The 22,728-nt window shown below is 35.4% G+C and overlaps 1 protein-coding gene across 5 annotated transcripts in view; it reads right to left on the reverse strand.

Moving 5' to 3' along the window:
• Window positions 1–22,728, reverse strand: part of KHDRBS2 (KH RNA binding domain containing, signal transduction associated 2) — a 659,289-nt gene that overhangs the window by 79,860 nt on the left and 556,701 nt on the right. For all 5 annotated transcript variants that reach the window (XR_008681200.2, XR_010134273.1, XR_008681201.1 and 2 more), the window contains one exon: window positions 22,420–22,502. Coding sequence is in view for 2 of the 5 variants with exons in the window: in XM_019028692.4 (XP_018884237.1) it covers window positions 22,420–22,502 (83 nt within the window). In the remaining 3 variants the exon portion in view is untranslated. The remainder of the gene's footprint in view (window positions 1–22,419; window positions 22,503–22,728) is intronic.

Genomic DNA, 22,728 nt, shown 5'->3' on the forward strand with positions numbered 1-22,728 from the left:
GTTTTTACTGTTTTGTGATTAGAAGCATTATAAAGCCTGCTTACTACAAAACATCAGTAATAATGCCAAATTACTGCAAAGAGAAAGGAAATCAGAATTCTATTTGTCTTTGTTTACCATCACTGCGGCATACTTTGAACTCAATTTTAATTATGTATTTTCATGTCTTCCTTTTTTCTCAGACTGTGAGTGATTATTCCTTAGCATCGAGCACAAGTCCATTTTCTATGTTTTAATTCTACCCAGCCTCTCCCCTGTCACTTCCCTCTTAATATACTCCGTATCAAGACATGGTGGAGTGTCTCTTAAAGACCCCAGTTTTTTTATGACTCTATGTCCCTAACTATGGTAATCTTTTTCTACATGGAACTCCTTCTACTTGTTCATCCAGGAAGGTATTCATCATCCTCCTGAGATTCAGCTCAGTGGTCAGCTTTGTGTTATGTATTTACCCACCCTCCTAGGCAAGATTCACCCTTTTTCACTTGTCTTGTGTAAGACTCTGCTCACACTTTCAGGTAGATCAGCTCTCATTGTACCTGAGCTCTTTTTTTTTTTTTTTTAAATCTTGATCTCATTCTTTATCACAGTGGTTTTTAACATCTAGTATGCATAAGCATTATAAGGATGCTGTGCGAAAAATGCAGTCCTCTGAGCCCCATTCTTCAGATTTTGATGCAACTGGACTCAGCAGGGGCTCAGAAATCTGGAGTTTCATTTACAGTGTCCCTGATGCAGAAGCCTGAGATCATACTTTTTAAAAACCTATAGTAACTGTGAATTAATCAAAGCCTGAGCAATACCTTATTTGTTTCTGCATACATAAGTCAAGAATAGTGATATTCAATAAATATTTGTCAAATAAATGAATGAGTAATTTAAAAATACTAAATAATTTCTATGTGAATCATTTGTAAGCTGACTGACAGTACAGACACACAGATTTGTGGCTATGTTTACAACTGTCCTTATGGAACTTTAACTAGTGGTCAATGTCAATTTAAGGGTTGCTACTAAACTTAATTCTTGGTATTCTTTTTTCCTAAAATTTTTCCTGAATAGTACTTGAATAAAAGTGATAAATATAAGATGTGTTAGGAAGTATAACTAGTATCCTGTTTTAAGAATTTATATTCAAAAGATAGTTCAAAACCAGCAATAAGAAGCTTAAACAACAAGGTGAAATGTCACAGAGATAAATGTGCATTTCTAGGTTCAGGTTAAAAAAATCAATTGTGAAAACTCAAGATAATGTTAGAACTCGTTTGACAACAGTTAATTTAGAAATAACCTAAGTTTTCAGCTGGTAACAAGTTTAATAAAACACAATAATATGACATAGCCACTTAAGAAAACCACAACTTCAGATTATGTTGAAGGACTTTTGAAGAAAGAAACACAGGATGTAATAGTGCCATTTCTTTGTGCCAGTCAACTCTCATCTGATATATCTCAAGATCACTGAGCCCAACTTTAAGATGAACACTAGGACCACTGGAATGGTTTCAGAAGAAAACATTTAAGATATTTGGTGAAATGGGAATTATGATATACCAAGAATAGTTGAAGGAAATCAGGTCTATGGGCAATTATTCTTGATACCAGTTTGTTACTGGTATAGTAATGCTGCATAACAAACAACTACAAAATATCAACATCATACAACAATAAGAAATTACTTAGTTCATGTGCTTTTGGTTTCGCTGGAAGTTGGCTGATCTAGGCTGGGCTTCCTGTACTCTGTTCTAGCTATGCACAGAGCTGGGCTTGGCACTCCTGAGGTCTGAGCTCCTCATGTGTTCATTCTGAAGCCAAGACTAAGAGAAAATCAGGCACGTGGGGGAGCTCTCTTCATGGCAATGGCAAGAAGACAAGCAGAAACACATAAACCTCCTAAGACCTAGGTTACCTAGAGGTGACTTTACTGTATCACTTGAGGCAATATACATTACAGCAAAAAGTCAGAAAAACATACTCTGCCACTTTATTGAGAGGTACTGAAAAATCACACAGCAAAGGTCATGAAAGTAGGGAGGGGTGAAGAACTGTAGCCAAGAATACTCTACCACATTCTGGGTTGGATATTGACAGAGGGATATTTTCTTCTTTAAGCAAGGCTGACATGTGGATGCAAAAACAACCTAGATTCATTTATGTGTAGGTTTACATGACACATTAGAGACCAATGTATGCAAATGGAGATTACAAGGAGGTAGATGTTGTTTCAGTTTTAGAGTTTCCCAATAAGCTGAGGTGTTTAAAAAATAGAATGAAGTATTTGGGAAGCAATATGATATTAGGTCAGAGAGTTCATCTTTGGAATTGGACTGAAACCAGTTTAAAGTTTGGACCTTTTACTTATTAAGCTATAAAGTCCTGAACATTGCAAACATTTTGAATCCTAGTTTCTTTATCTGTAACATGAGGATAAAATTATCTACTTCATTAGATAATGTTTACACAGTACTTAATACAGGCATCTGGCACATAGCAAATGCTTAGTATTGTAGCTATTATTATTAGTAGTAGTAACGTTCTACCTTTAGAAATGGTTGTGCCCCCCGCCTAGCCTTTTACACTTCTCTTTTGCTTCTTTCATATGTCTCCTATAATTTAATAGTACTGAATATTATGTAACTCAAGTCCACAATTATTTATCCTCAAATTCCAAATCCAAAAGCTATAAAACCAAAAGTTACTTCTTAAATAGGGTGTCTGAAAGAATTAAGCAACAAAATTCTGACCTAAAGTGATAAAAAGCTATTTATAATGATTTATATCTTGCTTAGTATAGTTCTTCATATATTCAATACAATAATATTAATATATATTTTTGGCCCAGATGTCACAAGTAGTGATATGCAATATACAAAATACACATTGTATTGTCTTTCTAAAATACAAAAAATTCTGAATATGAAACATCTGGTGTACAGCATTGCAACTGGAGGATTGTGAACCTATACTTTAATGTACCATATTTGTTAACCATTCTATTTCTAGCACCTAGCAAAATAGCAAACCCTTAATAAACATGAACTTAATAATACATCAAAAGATGTTGAAGAAATTTGAAATTCTAATTATAAAAAATAAATAATATCTGTATCTTCTTTTGACTCTATCCTATATTTTTCCCAGATAAATTTGATTTTTCTTTTCTGAGGTTCTCCAAAGATATAAAGTGTGTTGTTATTAGTCTTCAAATTCTATGATTTAAGACCACAAAGATCTATCTTTTTCCATGTGGACTGCGGTGTTAGAAGAGAAATATCTTCCTCATCTATATCCTTGTAGTACAATTTGAAGTCAGGTGATCTGATAGCTTTAGCTTTTTGTTTTTTTTTTCCTTAGGATTGCTTTGGCTTTTCAGGCTCTTTTTTTGATTCCATATGAATCTCAAGCATATAGTAAGCAAACAGCATGGTACTTGTATACAATATATACATAGATCAATGAAACAGAATGTAGAACCCAGATATAAAACCACATATTTACAGCCATCTGATCACTGGCAAAACTGACAACAATATAGACTGGGGAAAGAACACACCTTCTTCAATAAAGGATGTTAGAAAAAATGGATGGCCATACACAGAAGAATGAAACTAGATCCCTATCTTTTACCATGTACAAAAGTCAACTCAAGGTGTATTAAAGTCTTAAATGTAAGACCTGAAACTATAAAAGCACTAGAAAAAAACTTAGGAAAAACTCTTCTACGCTTTGGTCTAAGCAAATAATTCATGACTAAGACCACAAAAGCACAGGTAACAAAAACAAAAATAGACAAACGGGGCTACATTAAATTAGAAAGCTTCTGCACAGCAAAATAAATAATTAATAGAGTGAGCAGACAACCTACAGAATGGGAGAAAATATTTTAAAACTATTCATTTAACAAAGGACTAATATCCAGAATCTACAAGGAATCTAAACAACTCAACATAACAACAACAACAACAATAAAAAACCCCAAATAATCCCATTAAAAAGTAAGCAAACACATAGACATTTTTTCAAAAGAAGACATAAAAATGACCAACATCAACATTACCAATCATTAGAGAAATGCAAATTAAAACCACAATAAGATACCATGTCACATCAGTCCAAATGGCTGTTATTAAAAAGTCAAAAATAGCAGATGTTGGCAAGGATGTGGAGAAAAGGAAACGTTTATAAATTGCTGGTGGAAATGTAAATTAGTACAACCTATATGGAAACCAGTATGTAGATTTCTCAAAGAACTAAAAATAGAACTACCATTTGATACAGTGGTCCCGCTACTGAGTAACTACCCAAAGGAAAATAAATCATTTTATATATATGTATAAAAAATACCTGCACTCATATGTTTATCACAGCACTATTCACTATAGCAAAGATATGTAATCAACCTAAGTGTCAATCAGTGATGACTGCATAAAGAAAACACAGTATATGTACACACTGGAATACTACTCATCCATAAAAAAGAATGAAATCATGTATTTTGCAACAACATGGATGGAACTGGAGGCTACTATCTTAAGTTAAATAACTTAAACACAGAAAGACAAATACTGCATTTCTCCTTATAAGTAGAGCTAAATAATATGTACACATGGATGTAGAGTGTGGAATGGCAGACAATGGAGACTCAGAAGAGTGGGGAAACCAGATGGTAAGTGGATGATGAGAAATTACTTAATAGGTCCAATGTACAATATGTGGGTGATGGTTACCCTAAAAGCCCTGACTTCAATCTATGCATAGAACAAATTACAACTATGCATAGAACAAATCTATGCATAGAACAAATTACAACTGTACCCCATAAATTTATACAACAAATATAAAAACATCTCTCTTCTCTCACTACCAATGTGCAAGTGCAAAATAACAAGACCTGGAGGCTGTTTTTTTAACATGCAAATTGACTAAGAAACCAAAGAAAATAACGAAAGCATAGAAATGTTGCTCAAAAAAGGGATGGAATGGCAACCAATGGAGAATTTATTGAGCTCAGATAACTACATTGGCCTGGTGAAGAAAAAAGATGATTTTTTCCAAACATGAATTTGGTCTTGCTAAATTCTAGGTTTGATGATAACCTAAAACTCTATCCCAATACCACTTTTTTTCTTTTTTCTTAGTGGTGTATTTAGGCTTTCTTGTTTCCTTCCTATCGCCTCAGCTATATGCCCCAACACTTTCAAATATCTGATCTGCCTGAAGAAAATGTAATTCTTTAGTAATGAATCATATTCTAATTTCTTTGTCTTTGCAAGTGATGAGGTCCTTGCCTAAGTTTTACTTAACATTACAATCTCAGCCTGGCATCAGCTCTTCTGGGAAACCTTGTAATACTTTCTCTTCACCCTCTATCTATGTGACCTCCCATGCTCCCTCATGTCCTCTAACACATCCTCCCAGCACAGTACTTATCACATGCTATGTGTTTATTTGAGTGTCTCTCTTCTTCTCTAATTGTTTACAAATAGTCCTCTGTATTTTAGTATGTCCTTCCTACTGCGCCTTTGGAAGAATTTCCTGTATACTGAGTTTTTTTTTCTCTATCTTGATTATTTTGTGTTGGACAGAATTTAGAAAATCAGGACCATAGCCATCTATAGATATATTTGAATCCTTAAACTGTTTAATTTCTTTAAATTAGTTGCCAGTATCTAAAAATCAGAGTATTGCACAGAAAAACTGACGTAGCAGGTTATATTTTTTTAAAATGGCTACAACATTTTTTTTTCCATTCTCGAACCATGCTGTCACCCACTGACAGGTAAAGACTATTATCCCTTCTCTTGAATCTGGCTGGACTTGTGAGGTGCTTGTAACTACCAGAATGAGGCTAAGTCATAAAAAGTAATGCAACTTCTCTTTTGCTTTTTGGGATACTCATATCTGGTACCCTGAGCTGCCATGCTATGAGGAAGCCTAAGTGACATGGAGAGGACTGTATGGGTGTTCCATACAGCAGTGCTAATTAAGGGACAAGCTGACAGCCAGCATCAACTGCTATGTATAATATGAGAAGAATCCCCAGGTGATTTCACATCCCAGCCATTGAGTCACCCTTGGCTTCTAAGCCTTTGCAGCTGCGGCCCCAGACATAGTGGAGCAGAAACAAGCCACCCTTGTTGTATTTGTTAAGACTCCAGATGTACAAAAAAATTCCTGAGCATAGTAAAAATGGTTGTTCTATACTATTAGGTTTTGGGGTGGTTTCTTAATGCAGGAATAGTAACTGGAAAACCTAGACTTCCAGCTCTTCTTGGGGAGGAAAAGATAACAAGCATTACTGACCTCCATTTTTTTTTAAAAACCTAGGCTACATGGCCACAATATCCTAATGTTGAAAAAACGATAGTCGCTTTAGATAGGGCACATACATTCCAGTCTGCCACAGTCTCTACCACTCCTTACTGCATACTTTGACAGTCGTATACATTCATAAACATTCCTGATTCCTTAAATATGTTATTCATATGTTAAACTTTTTTTTGTGTGTGTGAAGCTAGGCTTCTCTTCACCTACAATGAAACCAGAATTTCGCCTTAGGTTCTTTCTGTCCTTAATGCTGGGCTTTTTGCAACACATCAGGTTCTTTCAGAATTTAGGATGATCTAATGCTTCCTATTTTTGAAGCACTGATTGTGTATGGTTTACCCAATACCTCCTTGTTTCCTCCTGAGGAGTGTTTCCAATTCTAAATTAACCTGGTGAGGAGAAATGACTGACATGTTGACATGCCTTGATCTCAATAAAAGATTAAGCAGGTTTCAGTTACTATCTAAAACACTTCCTTAGGTTTTCTTGAGAGACTTGTCATTCATGTGAGTAGAGAAAATGGTTTTTCTAACTCTTCTTATTAGAGTTTCATAAAAAGTATTTTAATGGTATATTTTTAAATACAGATTGACTATTTAAACTACTTAGGCAAGTAGTTTAGTTATTATCAAAATTAACCTTAAATTAATTAAAAAATCAACAAATACAATGTATACATACTGATAATTTGAGGAAACACATTGTTTCTTTCCTAAAACTAACAGTGGTTCTCTGAAGTGCCTAAAATAAATACGTCAAATAAGAACTAAAAAAGAGAGAGAGAGAGAAAAAAAAACAGTGTTTATTGAGAGCTGAATTCTCATCCTGTGATGGTAAATTCAAACAATATCAAACCTACTGTTTATGCATGCAGAGGTCTGTAGATGGCAGGAAAATACAATTAAATTGTAGAATAACTGTGGGAAAGTAATTAAATCCAATAACCTTCTGTAAATTCAATCTCATAATAGACTATAGCATTGAGACATTAGAGAATTAAATTACAAAATGAGGGCGAGTGACTTTATAGTGAATAGTGCCACTTAAATGAATAGGACAAGCTTAATATTATAACTTTTATTAAGTTACTGGATAACTGCCGTGTTTCACACTTTAGTTTTCATTAGAGGGATTTCTGTAGACTCAGTATCAAATATAAGGGCTTACATTAAACATATAGCCTAAAAACAGTAAATAATTTCTTCTTTTTTTCTTGCTCAGAAGTATCTTTTGGTCAGAACTTTTTGCAAAGCGTGCAGATAGCTCCCTATTTTCTTATATTAAATGCATATCCTCTCTGGCCTTTTGAGGTACATAACAGACGTCTGAATTGATTTAGGTTTTCAGGTAGTAGTATCTGTTGGTCTTTATGTCTAACGCTGTGGAGTTGGCAGATATGGGTTCAAATCCAACATTTACTATTTAAATATATTATACTTGGAAAAATCACTTAACATTTCTAAAATTTAAATTTTCTCTACATAAAATGAAGAAAAAAAATACCTGCTTCATATGTTGTTGCAGAGATTAAATGAGATAAAACACCTCCAAACACTTAGCGTAGCAGCTAGCACAAAATGATTGTTAGCTATTATAAACTGATAGCTCCAAGTAGCCTTTGAGCAAAAAAAGCAGTGGCTCCCATCCTATAGGCTCTGACCCTTGAGTAGCTAAGAAGTTTGTGAGAGGGGTTTGATAACCTATTTTTCCACCAAATGTAGATATGTATATTCACTGTATATTCTTTCTTTTGCTTTCTCATAAGTAAAATATACATCGTATTTAAAAGAATTACTGTTTCCATAACAATTTCATATCATTATTTATATGTTCAAGCAACTGGCACTAATATGTACAATTACTACTTATTGAAGTGTGATAAAAATTTTAGATGTTGTGCTGGATCTTTTCAATTTGCTGTCCCACTTTCTTTCTTGCCTCCATCCTGTTCTCTCCCTAGAGGATGACTAATGGCAACACCGTCTATTGGATCGGTTTTCCTCTGCTTCCTGATGGGTCCATCCAGTGGGAATAATGGTAGGAGACTGGCAGGAGAAAGGAGAGTGAGATCAGGGTACAAACTCCCTGTACTTTCTCCTGTAGGATGGCCGTGGTTGCCATTCTGAAGTAGAGGTCTCAGTTCCTGTCACGTGGCCTCTCCCACAGCTTTCTCTGTTTCCCTTTCATTTCTATTTTTGGTAGTAGAGCACCTCACCTTATGGATACTATCTTCAGGGGACTAAATTGTCCCTTGTGGTACTCGTCCACTGAAAATAGTTCCCTGGTTAAACTCTCCACAAATTATCCTAATTTAGGAGTCTAATTCCCCGCCCCCACACTGTTTCAGCCCTGATAACTACAAATATTCAAAAAGGGTTTTCATTCTAGAACACTTTATAATAATGCCTTATATTTCCGAGGGAGGTATCTATCTACATCTATATCTATGTCTAATCTACATCTGTATCTATACATCTTTGCTCTCCTAGTACATTCTCCACAGAAGGGAGGCTTCTTTTCCTAGGTTGTGTGAGTTCCTCACCTGATTCATTATTTAAGAAAAGCAAAGACTTCCATTTTAATATTTTGCCTATTATACCAATCTACAGTTAAAATTTTACATTGGAAGATTATAAATTTTTAACATTTCACATCCAAATTAAATTACTGTTAGAATCAAAGATCTGAATTGGTCTTTTGGCTTTTATTTGCAATATTGCCACTTGTATCTAAGTAAATGAAAACCACTTTTTTTCTACTTGTATAATTTGGTTTGGTAGAGCTGTTTTTTTTTTTTTTTTAATTTGGACATTGGGAAATGTTGACAAAATCTTGTGAATTTCCATGATTTCAGAAGGTTGATCTTTGAAAATGTTAATGTCTTTGAGGAGCATGTAAAAAAAAAGTTATCACAACATGAACAGAATTTAAATGTTTGGTCCAACTAAAGGTGTTAATCCCAGGATGTAACTTGTCTTAAGTCAAATCTTCAAGTATGTGAGTTCCCCTGGAAACTGTAACACTAGCCCTGCAATTTGAAGCTTGCATAATCAACTCATCAATTTATTTCTTTACTTTTTCTCCTCATAGACACAGGGTAAGAGAAAAAGATGATGGTCAGAGACCCCTTATATCATTGTCATGTTTACCAGTCATTAATGTCATTCAGTTAAGCTGCCTCCTGAGGACTCTTTTTAATTAATTAATTAATTATTATTATACTTTAAGTTTTAGGGTACATGTGCATAATGTGCAGGTTAGTTACATATGTATACATGTGCCATGTTGGTGCGCTGCACCCACTAACTCGTCATCTCGCATTAGGTACATCTCCCAATGCTATGCCTCCCGCCTCTCCCCACCCCACAACAGTCCCCAGAGTGTGATGTTCCCCTTCCTGTGTCCATGTGTTCTCATTGTTCAATTCCCACCTATGAGTGAGAATATGCGGTGTTTGGTTTTTTGTTCTTGTGATAGTTTACTGAGAATGATGGTTTCCAATTTCATCCATGTCCCTACAAAGGACATGAACTCATCATTTTTATGGCTGCATAGTATTCCATGGTGTATATGTGCCACGTTTTCTTAATCCAGTCTATCATTGTTGGACATTTGGGTTGGTTCCAAGTCTTTGCTATTGTGAATAATGCTGCAATAAACATACGTGTGCATGTGTCTTTATAGCAGCATGATTTAGAGTCCTTTGGGTATATAACCAGTAATGGGATGGCTGGGTCAAATGGTATTTCTAGTTCTAGATCCCTGAGGAATCGCCACACTGACTTCCACAATGGGTGAACTAGTTTACAGTCCCATCAACAATGTAAAAGTGTTCCTATTTCTCCACATCCTCTCCAGCACCTGTTGTTTCCTGACTTTTTAATGATTGCCATTCTAACTGGTGTGAGATGGTATCTCATTGTGGTTTTGATTTGCATTTCTCTGATGGCCAGTGATGGTGAGTATTTTTTCATGTGTTTTTTGGCTGCATAAATGTCTTCTTTTGAGAAGTGTCTGTTCATGTCCTTCGCCCACTTTTTGATGGGGTTGTTTGTCTTTTTCTTGTAAATTTGTTTGAGTTCATTGTAGATTCTGGATATTAGCCCTTTGTCAGATGAGTAGGTTGTGAAAATTTTCTCCCATTTTACAGGTTGCCTGTTCGCTCTGATGGTAGTTTCTTTTGCTGTGCAGAAGCTCTTTAGTTTAATTAGATCCCACTTGTCCATTTTGGCTTTTGTTGCCATTGCTTTTGGTTTTTTAGACATGAAGTCCTTGCCCATGCCTATGTCCTGAATGGTAATGCCTAGGTTTTCTTCTAGGGTTTTTATGGTTTGAGGTCTAACGTTTAAGTCTTTAATCCATCTTGAATTGATTTTTGTATAAGGTGTAAGGAAGGGATCCAGTTTCAGCTTTCTACATATGGCTAGCCAGTTTTCCCAGCACCGTTTATGAAATAGGGAATCCTTTCCCCTTTGCTTGTTTTTCTCAGGTTTGTCAAAGATCAGATAGTTGTAGATATGTGGCGTTATTTCTGAGGGCTCTGTTCTGTTCCATTGATCTATATCTCTGTTTTGGTACCAGTACCATGCTGTTTTGGTTACTGTAGCCTTGTATATAGTTTGAAGTCAGGTAGTGTGATGCCTCCAGCTTTGTTCTTTTGGCTCTGGATTGACTTGGTGACCCGGGCTCTTTTTTGGTTCCAAATGAACTTTAAAGTAGTTTTTTCCAGTTCTGTGAAGAAAGGCATTGGTAGCTTGATGGGGGTGGCATTGAATCTGTAAATTACCTTGGGCAGCATGGCCATTTTCATGATATTGATTCTTCCTACCCACGAGCATGGAATGTTCTTCCATTTCTTTGTATCCTCTTTTATTTCATTGAGCAGTGGTTTGTAGTTCTCCTTGAAGAGGTCCTTCACATCCCTTGTAAGTTGGATTCCTAGGTATTTTATTCTCTTTGAAGCAATTGTGAATGGGAGTTCACTCATGATTTGGCTCTCTGTTTGTCTGTTGTTGGTGTATAAGAATGCTTGTGATTTTTGTACATTGATTTTGTATCCTGAGACTTTGCTGAAGTTGCTTATCAGCTTAAGGAGATTTTGGGCTGAGACAATGGGGTTTTCTACCTATACAATCATGTCATCTGCAAACAGGGACAATTTGACTTCCTCTTTTCCTAATTGAATACCCTTTATTTCCTTCTCCTGCCTAATTGCCCTGGCCAGAACTTCCAACACTATGTTGAATAGGAGTGGTGAGAGAGGACATCCCTGTCTTGTGCCAGTTTTCAAAGGGAATGCTTCCAGTTTTTGCCCATTCAGTATGATATTGGCTGTGGGTTTGTCATAGATAGCTCTTGTTATTTTGAGATACGTCCCATCAATACCTAATTTATTGAGAGTTTTTAGCCTGAAGGGTTGTTGAATTTTGTCAAAGGCCTTTTCTGCATCTATTGAGATAATCATGTTGTTTTTGTCTTTGGTTCTGTTTATATGCTGGATTATGTTTATTGATTTGCATGTGTTGAACCAGCCTTGCATCCCAGGGATGAAGCCCACTTGATCATGGTGGATAAGCTTTTTGATGTGCTGCTGGATTCGGTTTGCTAGTATTTTATTGAGGATTTTTGCATCAATGTTCATCAAGGATATTGGTCTAAAATTCTCTTTTTTGGTTGTGTCTCTGCCCGGCTTTGGTATCAGGATGATGCTGGCTGGTGAAACACCTTTTCTGATTCATTTGAAATTTTCCTGAACTAACAATACCTTGCAAAATAACTGGGGATTAATTAAAATTGTTATAGCTGCTGAACTTCAGGTGAAACTTTGTAGGGTTGTTACCTTGTGAACCTCCTCTAGATTCTCTACTGAGGATGATATAATTATTCCATTTAGGCATCTGCCAGATTCTATTTTATAATCTCACAAATTCTGTGTTCACTTATGCTAACTAATCAGTTAAAGACCATTTTCTCTAAAGATTTTTATCTTTTATCTTAGTTCTACTAAGTCACACATATTCTGCTGTTTTATTTTCACAATTCAAAATCAGTATTTCTTCTGATTTAGACTGTGACAGTGCTCAAATAATATTAATATTGTTTGTAAATGCTGGAGGATGATTCTAATTATATATTTCTATTTTTTTTTTTTTGAGACTGAGTCTCGCTCTGTCACCCAGGCTGGAGTACAGTGGAGCGATCTTGGCTTACTGTAATCTCCGCCTCCCGGGTTCACGCCATTCTCCTGCCTCAGCCTCCTGAGTAGCTGGGACTACAAGCGCCCACCACCATGCCTGGCTAATTTTTTGTACTTTTAGTAGAGACGGGGTTTCACCATGTTAGCCAGGATGGTCTCGATCTCCTCACCTCATGATCTGCTGGCCTTGGCCTCCCAAAGTGCTGGAATTACAGGCATGAGCTACAGCGAGGAAGAAGCAGAGGAAGAAGCAGGCTGCCATCTTTGATGTTTTGCAGCTTTCACTGGTGATACCTTCAGGTATGGGAAAAACTGACGCAACTAGGGTCTGAAGCAGACCCCAAGCAAACCGCAGCAGGACTATACACAAGTGGCCTGACCATAAAAAACAAACAAACAAACCAACAAGCAAACAAACAGAAAACAACAATAACATCAACAAAAAGAACCCACAAGAACCCCATTCAAAGGTTTGCAACCTCAAAGATCAAAGGTAGATAAGGCCACAAAGATGAGAAAGAATCAATGCTAAAATGCTGAAAACTCAAAAAGCCAGAGAGCCTCTTCTCCAAATGACCACAACACCTCCCCAAGGAGGTCAAAGAACTGTGCTGAGGCTGAAATGGCTGAATTGACACAAGTAGACTTCAGAAGGTACGTAATAACAAACTTTGCTAAGCTAAAGGAACAAGCTGTAAACCAATTGCAAAGAAGCTAAGAATTTTAATAAAACAATACACAAGCTGCACTGCACTCCAGCCTGGCAACAGAGAAAGACTCCATCTCAAAAACAAACAAACAAATAAACAAAAAAACAACAATACCGAAGCTGATAGGCAGAATAGCCAGTTTAGAGAGGAACATGACTGACCTGATGGAGCTGAAAAACTCAATACGAGAATGTCACAATGCAATCACAAGTATCAATAGCTGAATAGACTGAGTGGATGAAAGACAGAGCTTGAAGACTATCTTTTGAAATTAGATAGGCATACAAGAATAGAGATAAAAGAATGAAAAAGAATGAACAATACCTCTGATTAATATGGGATTATTTAAAGAGAGCAGACCTATGACTGATTGGGGTACCTGAAAGAGAGGGAGAATGGAACGAATTTGTAAACTGGAATATCATCCAGAAGAACTTCCCCAACCTAGCAACACAGGCCAATATTCAAATTCAGGAAATGTAGAGAACCCCAGTAAGATACTCCACGAGAAGATCAACCCCAAGGCACATAATCATCAGATTTTCCAAGGTTGAAGTGAAAGAAAAGTAATTTAAGGGCAAGCCAGAGAGAAAGACCAGGTCACCTGCAAAGCAAAGCCTATCAGACTGGTGGAGAACCTCTCAGTGGAAACCCTATAAGCCAGGAGAGATTGGGGGCCAATATTCAATATTGTTAAATAAAGGACTTCTAATCCAGAATTTCATATCTGACCAAACTAAGCTTCATAAGTGATGGAGAAATAAGATCATTTTCAGACAAGCAAATGTGGAGGGAATTTGTCACCACCAGGCCTATATCACAAGAGCTCCTTAAAAATAGACCAAATATGGAAAGAAAAAACCATTACCAGCCACTGTAAAAACACACTGAAGTACAGACCAGCGATACTATGAAGCAACCATGTGAACAGTCTGCAAAATAATCAGCTAGCATCATGATGAAAGGATCAAATTTACATATAACAATACTAACTTTAAAGGTAAATGGACTCATTGCCCCAATTAAAAGATACACAATGGCAAGCTGGATAAAGAGCCTAGACCCATAGGTATGTTGTCTTCAAGAGACCTATCTCATGTGCAAAGACACACATAGGCTCAAAATAAAGGGATGGAGGAGAATTTACCAAGCAAATGGAAAACAAAAAAGCGGGGTTTTAATCCTAGTTTGTGACAAAATAGACTTTAAACCAACAAAGATCAAAATGGACAAAGAAAGGCGATACATAATGGTAAAGGGTTAAACTCAACAAGAAGAGCTAACTATCATAAATATATATGCACCCAATACAGGAACATCCAGATTCATAAAACAAGTTCTTAGAGACCTACAAGGAGACTTAGGACTCCCATACAATAGTAGTGGGAGACTTTAACATTGCACTGACAATATTAGACAGATCATCTAAACAGAAAATTAACAAAGTTATTCAGGACCTGAACTCAGCTCTGTATCAAGTGGACCTGATAGACATATACAGAAATCTCCACCCCAAAACAAGCGCATATACATTCTTGTCATCGTGACATGGCACTTATTCTAAAATTGAGCACATAATCAAGTAAAACATTCCTCAGCAAATGCAAAAGAACTGAAATCATAACAGTGTCTCAGACCACAGTGCAATCAAATTTGATCTCAAGACTAAGAAATTCACTAAAAATCACACAACTACATGGAAATTGAACAACTGATCCTGAATGACTTTTGGGTAAATAAGGCAGAAATTAAGAAGTTTTTTGAAACTAATGAGAACAAAGAGACAATGTACCAGAAACTCTGGGACACAGCTAAAGTAGTGTTAAGAGGGAAATTTATAGTAATAAATGCCCATATGTAAAAGCTAGAAATATCTCAAGTTAACAACCTAACATCTCAACTAAAAGAACTAGAGAACCAAGAGCAAACAAACCCCAAAGCTAGTAGGAGACAGGAATAACCCAGATCAAAGTGGAACTAATGGAGATAGAGACATGAAAAGCCTTTCAGAAAACAATGAATCCAGGAACTGGTTTTTTTAAACCATTAAAAAAATAGATCAACTGCTATCTAGCCTAATAAAGAAGAAAAGAGAAAAGAATCAAATAAACACAATCAGAAATGATAAGGGGGATATCACCACTGACCCCACAGAAATACAAACGACAGTCAGAGAATACTATAAACACCTCTATGCACATAAACTAGACAATCTATAAGAAATGCATAAATTCCTGGACACCTATGCCTTCATAAGACTAAGCCAGGAAGAAATTTTATGCCTGAATAGACCAATAACGAGTTCTGAAATTGAGGCAGTAATAAATAGCCCACCAACCAAAAATATCTCAGGACCAGAATCTCAGATAGATTCACAGCTGAATTCTACCAGAGGTACAAAGATGAGCTAGTAGTGTACTGAAAGTATTCCAAAAAACTGAAAAGGAGGGACTCCTTCTAAACTCATTCTATGAGGCTGGCATCATCGTGATGCCAAAACCTGGCAGAGATACAAGAAACAAAGAAAACTTCAGGCCAATATCCCTGCTGAACATCAATGCAACAATCCTCAATAAAATACTGGAAAACTGAATCCAGCAGCACATCAAAAAACTTATTTAACATGATCCAGTTGGCTTCATCCCCAGGATGCAAGGTTGGTTCAACATACAGATATCAATAAATTTGGTTCATCACATAAACAGAACTAATAGATGCAGAAAAGGCCTTCAATAAAATTCAACATCCCTTCATTTTGAAAACTCTCAATAAACGAGATACTAAAGGAACATACCTCAAAATAATATGAGTCAGATATAACAAACTCACAGCTAATATCATACTAAATGGGCAAATGCTGGAAGCATTCCCCTTACAAGACAAGAATGCCGTCTCTCACAACTCTTATTCAACTTGGTACTGGAAGTTCTGGCCAGGGCAATCAGGCAAGAGAAAGAAACAAGGCATATTAAAATAGGGAGAGAAGAAGTCGAACTCTCTTTATTTGCAGATGACATAATCCTATATCCAGAAAACTCACCATCTCAGCCAAAAAGCTTCTTAATCTAATAAGCAACTTCAGCAAAGCCTCAGGATACAAAATCAGTGTGCAAAAATTGCTAGCATTCCTATACACGAACAATAGACAAGCAAAGAGCCAAATCATGAATAAACTCCCATTGATCACTGCCACAAAAAGAATAAAATATCTAGAAATCCAGCTACCAAGGGAAGTGACGGATCTCTTCAAGGAGAACTACAAACCGCTGCTCAAGGAAATCAGAGAGGAAGCAATAAATGGAAAAACATTCCATGCTTATGGATAGGAAGAATCAATATCATGAAAATGACCACAGTGCCCAAAGTAATTTATAGATTCAATGCTATTCCCATTAAACTACCATTGACATTCTTCACAGAATTAGAAAAAATATTTTAAAATTCATATGGAACCAAAAAAGAGCCTGAATAGCCAAGAGAATCCTAAGCAAAGGGAACAAAGCTGGAGACATCACGCTACCTGAATTCAAGCTATACTACAAGTCTACAGTAACCAAAACAGCACAATACTGGTACAAAAACAAACATATAGAACAATGGAACAGAATAAAGAACTCAGAAATAAGACCACACACCTACAACCATCTGATCTTCTGATCTTCAACAAACCTGACAAAAACAAGCAACGGGGAAAGGGTTACCTACTTAATAAATGGTTCTGGTAGAACTATCTAGCCATATGGAGAAAATTGAAACTGGACCCCTTCCTTACACCATATACAAAAATTAACTCAAGATAAATTAAATGCTTAAATGTAAAATCCAAACTATAAAAACTCTAGAAGAAGAGCTAGGCAATACTATTTAGGACATAGACACAGGCAAAGATTTCATGCTGAAAATGCCAAAAGCAATTGCAACAATGGCAAAAATTTACAAATGGAATCTAACTAAAGAGCTTCTTCTGCACAGCAAAAGAAAGTATCATCAGAACGAACAGATAATCTACAGAATGGAAGAAAAATTTTGCAACCTATCCATCTGTCAAAGTTCTAATATCCAGAGTCTACAAGGACCTTAAACAAATTTACAGGAAACAAACAACCCCATTAAACACTGGGCAAAGGACCTGAACAGATACTTCTCGAAAGAATACATATATGTGACTAACAAACATGAAAAAAGCTTAACATTACTGATCATTAGAGAAAAATCAAAACCAAAATGAGATAACATCTCACACCAGTCAAAATTTCTATTATTAAAAAGTCAAAAAACATGCTCGTGAAGTTGCAGGCAAAAAGAAGCACTTTTACACTGTTGGTGGGAGCTTAAATTAGTTAAACTATTGTGGAAGACAGTGGATTGATTTCTCAAATACTGAGAAGCAGAAATACCCTTTGACCCAGCAATCCTATTACTGGGTATATACCCAAAGTAATATAAATCATTTTATTATAAAGATACATGCATACATATGTTCACTGAAGCACTATTCACAATAGCAAAGACATGGAATCAACCTAAACCTAAATACCCAACAATGATAGACTGGATATAGAAAATGTGGTACATATACATCATGGAATACTATGCAGCCATAAAAAGGAATGAGATTCTGTTCTTTGTAGGGACATGGATGAAATTGGAAGCCATTATCCTCAGCAAACTAATGCAGGAACAGAAAACCAAAAACCACATGTTCTCATTTATTAACGGGGAGCTAAATGATGAGAACACAGGGACACACGGGGGAGCAAGACACACTGGGGCCTCTTGGAGGGGGGTTGTGGAGGGAGGGAGGGCATCAGGAAGAATAGCTAATGGATGCTGGGCTTAATACCTAGGTGATGGGATAATCTGTGCAGCAAACCAGCATGGCACTTGTTTACCTATGTAATACACCTGAACATCCTGCACATGGACTCCTGAATTTAAAATAAAAGTTGAAGAAAAAAAAAGATTAGTTACAAAGATATTAATCACATATTTGTTTAGAGTTATGAAAAATTGAAAATAACTTAAACATTTAACTGTACTGGAATGATTAAATTGTGCTCAAATCATACAATGAAACAATGTACAGCCATTAAAGATTATGTTGTAGACATTCATTTATTAACATAGATAGATGTTCTTATGTGCTGGAGAGTTAAAATTAAATTTCAAAACAGTTTGCAGTATATGATTTCAAATGTAGGTAGATGTATTAACACACATGAAAGATAGATAAAAAGATGATACATTGATAAATAGATACTCCAAAAATGTTCACAACAGCTGTTTCTGGGTGCCTGTATTTATCTTCTTCTTTTTTACTATATCTTCTTTTTAAAAAAACTTTTAAGTTCAGGGATACAAGTTAAGGTTTGTTATTAAATTAGTTCAGCCATTGTGGAAGACAATGTAATGATTCTTCAAAGACCTAAAGCCATAAATACCATTCTACCCAACAATCCCATTATTGGGCATATACCAAAAGGAATATAAATCATTCTGTTATAAAGACACATGCACTTGTATGTTTATTGCAGCACTAGTCACAGTAGCAAAGACGTGGAATCAACCTAAATGCCCATCACTGATAGACAGGATAAAGAAAATGTGGTAGATATACACCATGGAATACTAGGCAGCCATAAAAAAGAATGAGATCATGTCCTTTGTAGGCACATGGATGGAGCTGGGGGCCATTATCCTTAGCAAACTAACACAGGAACAGAAAACAAAATACCACATATTCCCACTTATAAGTGGGAGCTAAATGATGAGAACACATGGGCACATAGAGGGGAACAACACACACTGGGGCCTTTTGGCCTTCAGGAGGAGGGAGAGGATCAGGAAAAAGAACTGATGGTATGAGGCTTAATACCTGGGTGATGAAATAATCTGTACAACAAACCGCCATGACAGATGAATGTTTTCATTTCACTTGGGTAAATACCGAAGAGAAGAACTGCTGGGTCATATGGTAAATGTAGGTCAACTTTATAAGCAACTGCCTAATTGTTTTCCAAAGTGGTTTACAGTTTTACATCCCTATCAGCAATATATGAGCATTGCAGTTGCTCCACATCCTCACTAACATTTATTTGATAATTCAATCTGTTTAATATTAGCCATTCCACAATCTGTGTACTAGTATCTAATTGTGGTTTTAATTTCAATTTTCCTAATGAATAATGATGTTGAACATATTTTTAGACTCTTATTTGCAATTTGTATATCTTCTTTGGTGAAATGTCAGTTCAAATTTTTTTGCCCATTTTTAAAAGGCAGGTTATTTATCTGATTCTAAAGTTTTAGCAGTTTTTGCATATTTTGGATACAATCAAAGACATTCTTTAGAAATATATGTTTTGCTAATATTGCTTCACAGTTTGTAGCTTACCATTTTATTTAATAACAGTGTCTTTTAGAGAACAAAATTTAATTTTGATAAAATACAATTGATTAAAAAATAATCTAAAGGCAGGCATTGAACACCTTATCTAATAAGAACTCTAGTGTGTATCTATTTCTATTAGAAATTGGCATGATACTAAAAAATTATTTTTCACAGTTTTCTGAAAAAAATAGTTTACTAATTAGTGCATGTACTCATTTTCATTTATTTTTTCAACAAATCTTTACTGAGAACCTCTAGTGTTTCAGAAACTATACTAGTATTGAGGATAAAATTTTGACCAAAATAGGCATTTTATCATTATTGTAATATAGACATTGGTATCACTGCAACTAATTTCATCACCTACTTTCTTTGTCCCTCTGGCTTAACAGTAAAGTATCAGAGAAGCACATAAATATTCTGTCAGTATTCTCTTTGAGGAATGAGGCTCTTATTTTGTATCCCCATGGTGTAGAACATATTAGGCTCGACATTCACATACTCAACAATTATCCCTTCAGTGCATACCCCATGAAAGACCTTGTACCTAGTATTGTGAGAGAGATGAGGCTGTATTAGAAAAGGATTTGGAACAAATAACGAAAATGACAGGGGACATGTACACAAATAATCCCAACGTAAGGCAGAGAAATAAATGCTATAGAAAAGTAAATATATGGTGCTATTGGAATTCAGGGCAGAAACAGATTATTCCCCAAAACACAATAAAGAAAAGACTTTTTAGAAGAGTTGGCTTTTGAGCTGGGGCTGGAAGGATGGGAAGAATTTAGCTATAAAAATTGAGTGGATAGGAAAGGAGACAGGGAAGGCAGCAGAAGTGTGTAGAAAATGTCCCTTTACATATAAGTTATACTTTATTAAAGCAAGTTTTATTCTAAAATTATTGTATACAGCCATTATATATATGCATGTATGTGTGTGTGTGTTCAACAATTCTAACATTCATTTTTCAGATATTCAAAGCTAAATTATCTTAACCTCATATTTTTCTTCTTGTTTCTTAGGGTCAGTTAAGCCCACTTAAATCTCACCAGAAGAGAGAAAGTCCCTCATTTTCAGAAAATTATTCCAAAATTTCTTCTATTTAATTGTAGCTCTACAGAGCTGCATCAAGGAATTATTTTAGTCTATTCTAATTGTGTTTGTCGAGTGTAGTAACTACACTTTCTATCAAGGGTTTCTGAAACTAGTTATGGAACTTTGTTATCACCATTTTTATGTGCTAATGTATAATGATAAACTAACAATTTGATTGAAAATATTAGCAGACAGTCTAAATATGTAGCCAATTTGCATATAATACTCGGTTCAGTATCTGTAATGTGATGCAAAACTTACCCTAAGCCTAAATAACTGTGTTGTTTTCCAATATGTAATTGGGACAATTAAGATATTACAGCAAAAGCTCTTGGCTCATGATGGCTTCTCTATTTAGCTTACTACAAATTAACCAATTATTCAGTGTCAGCGATGGTCATTTCTACAGTGATAACTTAAGTCATACTTAGTTTTAAAGATATCAGTTCACACTCATCTTATTTCTAATTGCCCACAGTATTCCCTCTAAATAAAATTTATCTTCAATACTTTTACTGTGTTGTCACTCAGGCCACGGAAAATCCAAACTTCCACAATACATGTAGATTTATTCTAATCTATAATGACCTTTAAGTTGTTTTCTTCTTTGCCACTTCTCCTCACTCAAATATTACTTAAGTCCTAAAGGAGGTTTATTGCCAATAAAGTTGGTCAAGAAATGATCAATGCTATAATGATTTTGCAACAGTAAGTTCCATTGGCTTCTGTCAATCACATAAATGGGAAACTCACTTAACTCATAGATCCCCCTGTATTTTCCTGTGAAATTTGTAACACTTTTAAGAAAAAAAAAGTGGGTGATTGAATTTTCTAAAAATGCATTTGTTTTACACCTATTTTCTTCATAGTTAACAAAAATAAAAATCACACTCAAAATGTTACATTATTATATTGCTTCTTCTTACAAGGTGTTCTAGAGAAGGTAAAACTATGGTAACAAAAAACAGATAGTTGGTTTCCAGAGCCTGAGGATGAGGGAGAAGTTAACTACAAAGGGCCATGAAGAAGCATTTTTGGATGGTGAAAATGCTCTATATCTTAATTTCGGTGGTCATTACACAGTAGTTTGCATCTGCCAAACATATACAGCTGTATTCTAAATGGGTAAATTTCATCATATATAAATAACATCTCAATAAATCTGACTTTGAAGACATAAAAAATCATTTATATCACAAATTTTGGGTCAATCTAACGAGATATATTCAACAATCAATATGAGACCTATCAAGAAAGCAAAGGAATTCTTGATTCCCTAAGATGTTTCAGGAATTTCCCTCTTTCCAGAGTACCAATGACATTTTATTATCTTTTACAAATAAATGTGATATTTTAGGGAAAAAAAAAGCTACATTGAACAAGTGCCTTACTTTTATTATTGTCTTTTAAAAAAATCTAAAAATAACATTTAGTTAAATACAAGCTTATTTAACGAGTTGACTGGTTGCCATAATCATCTAGTCTTAGAATGACACACTACTATTTCTTTGCTTGCAGTTGCAAGGTTATTATAGTTTAACTCTCACAGTCTGGTAAGCAACTTTATAATTCAGAGAGATAATGGAGAAAAAACACTACTAGAAATTCTCACATGATATAATTGACATTCAGATTCAAGAAACAAAATTGATTAGAGATAATCCTGAGAAGGCTGCTTTAGATAGCAAATGCCTTACCTTTGTGTTTGGGTCGCATAGCTGTTATCATAAGTCTCATAGGTCTGGTCATCATATTCACCCCCGTAGCCATCATCATAACCCTGAGACAAAAAATGGTAGAAACACCTGTTAGTCAATTTGATTAACTTTGATCTGTTTTCAGTTAGCACAATTTTATACAATGTGATCTTGGTTTAGATTTCATGTTGGGTAAGTAACCATATATCACATTTTACTAGATTAATGATTCTCACATAAACTTAAATAATATTTCATGGATCTGGTATCAATGTTTATTAAACAGCGTATCATTGAAGCAGCAATGCC

This window comes from Gorilla gorilla, chromosome 5 (assembly GCF_029281585.2).
Source record: "Gorilla gorilla gorilla isolate KB3781 chromosome 5, NHGRI_mGorGor1-v2.1_pri, whole genome shotgun sequence".
In the NCBI taxonomy this organism is placed as follows: Eukaryota; Metazoa; Chordata; class Mammalia; order Primates; family Hominidae; genus Gorilla; species Gorilla gorilla.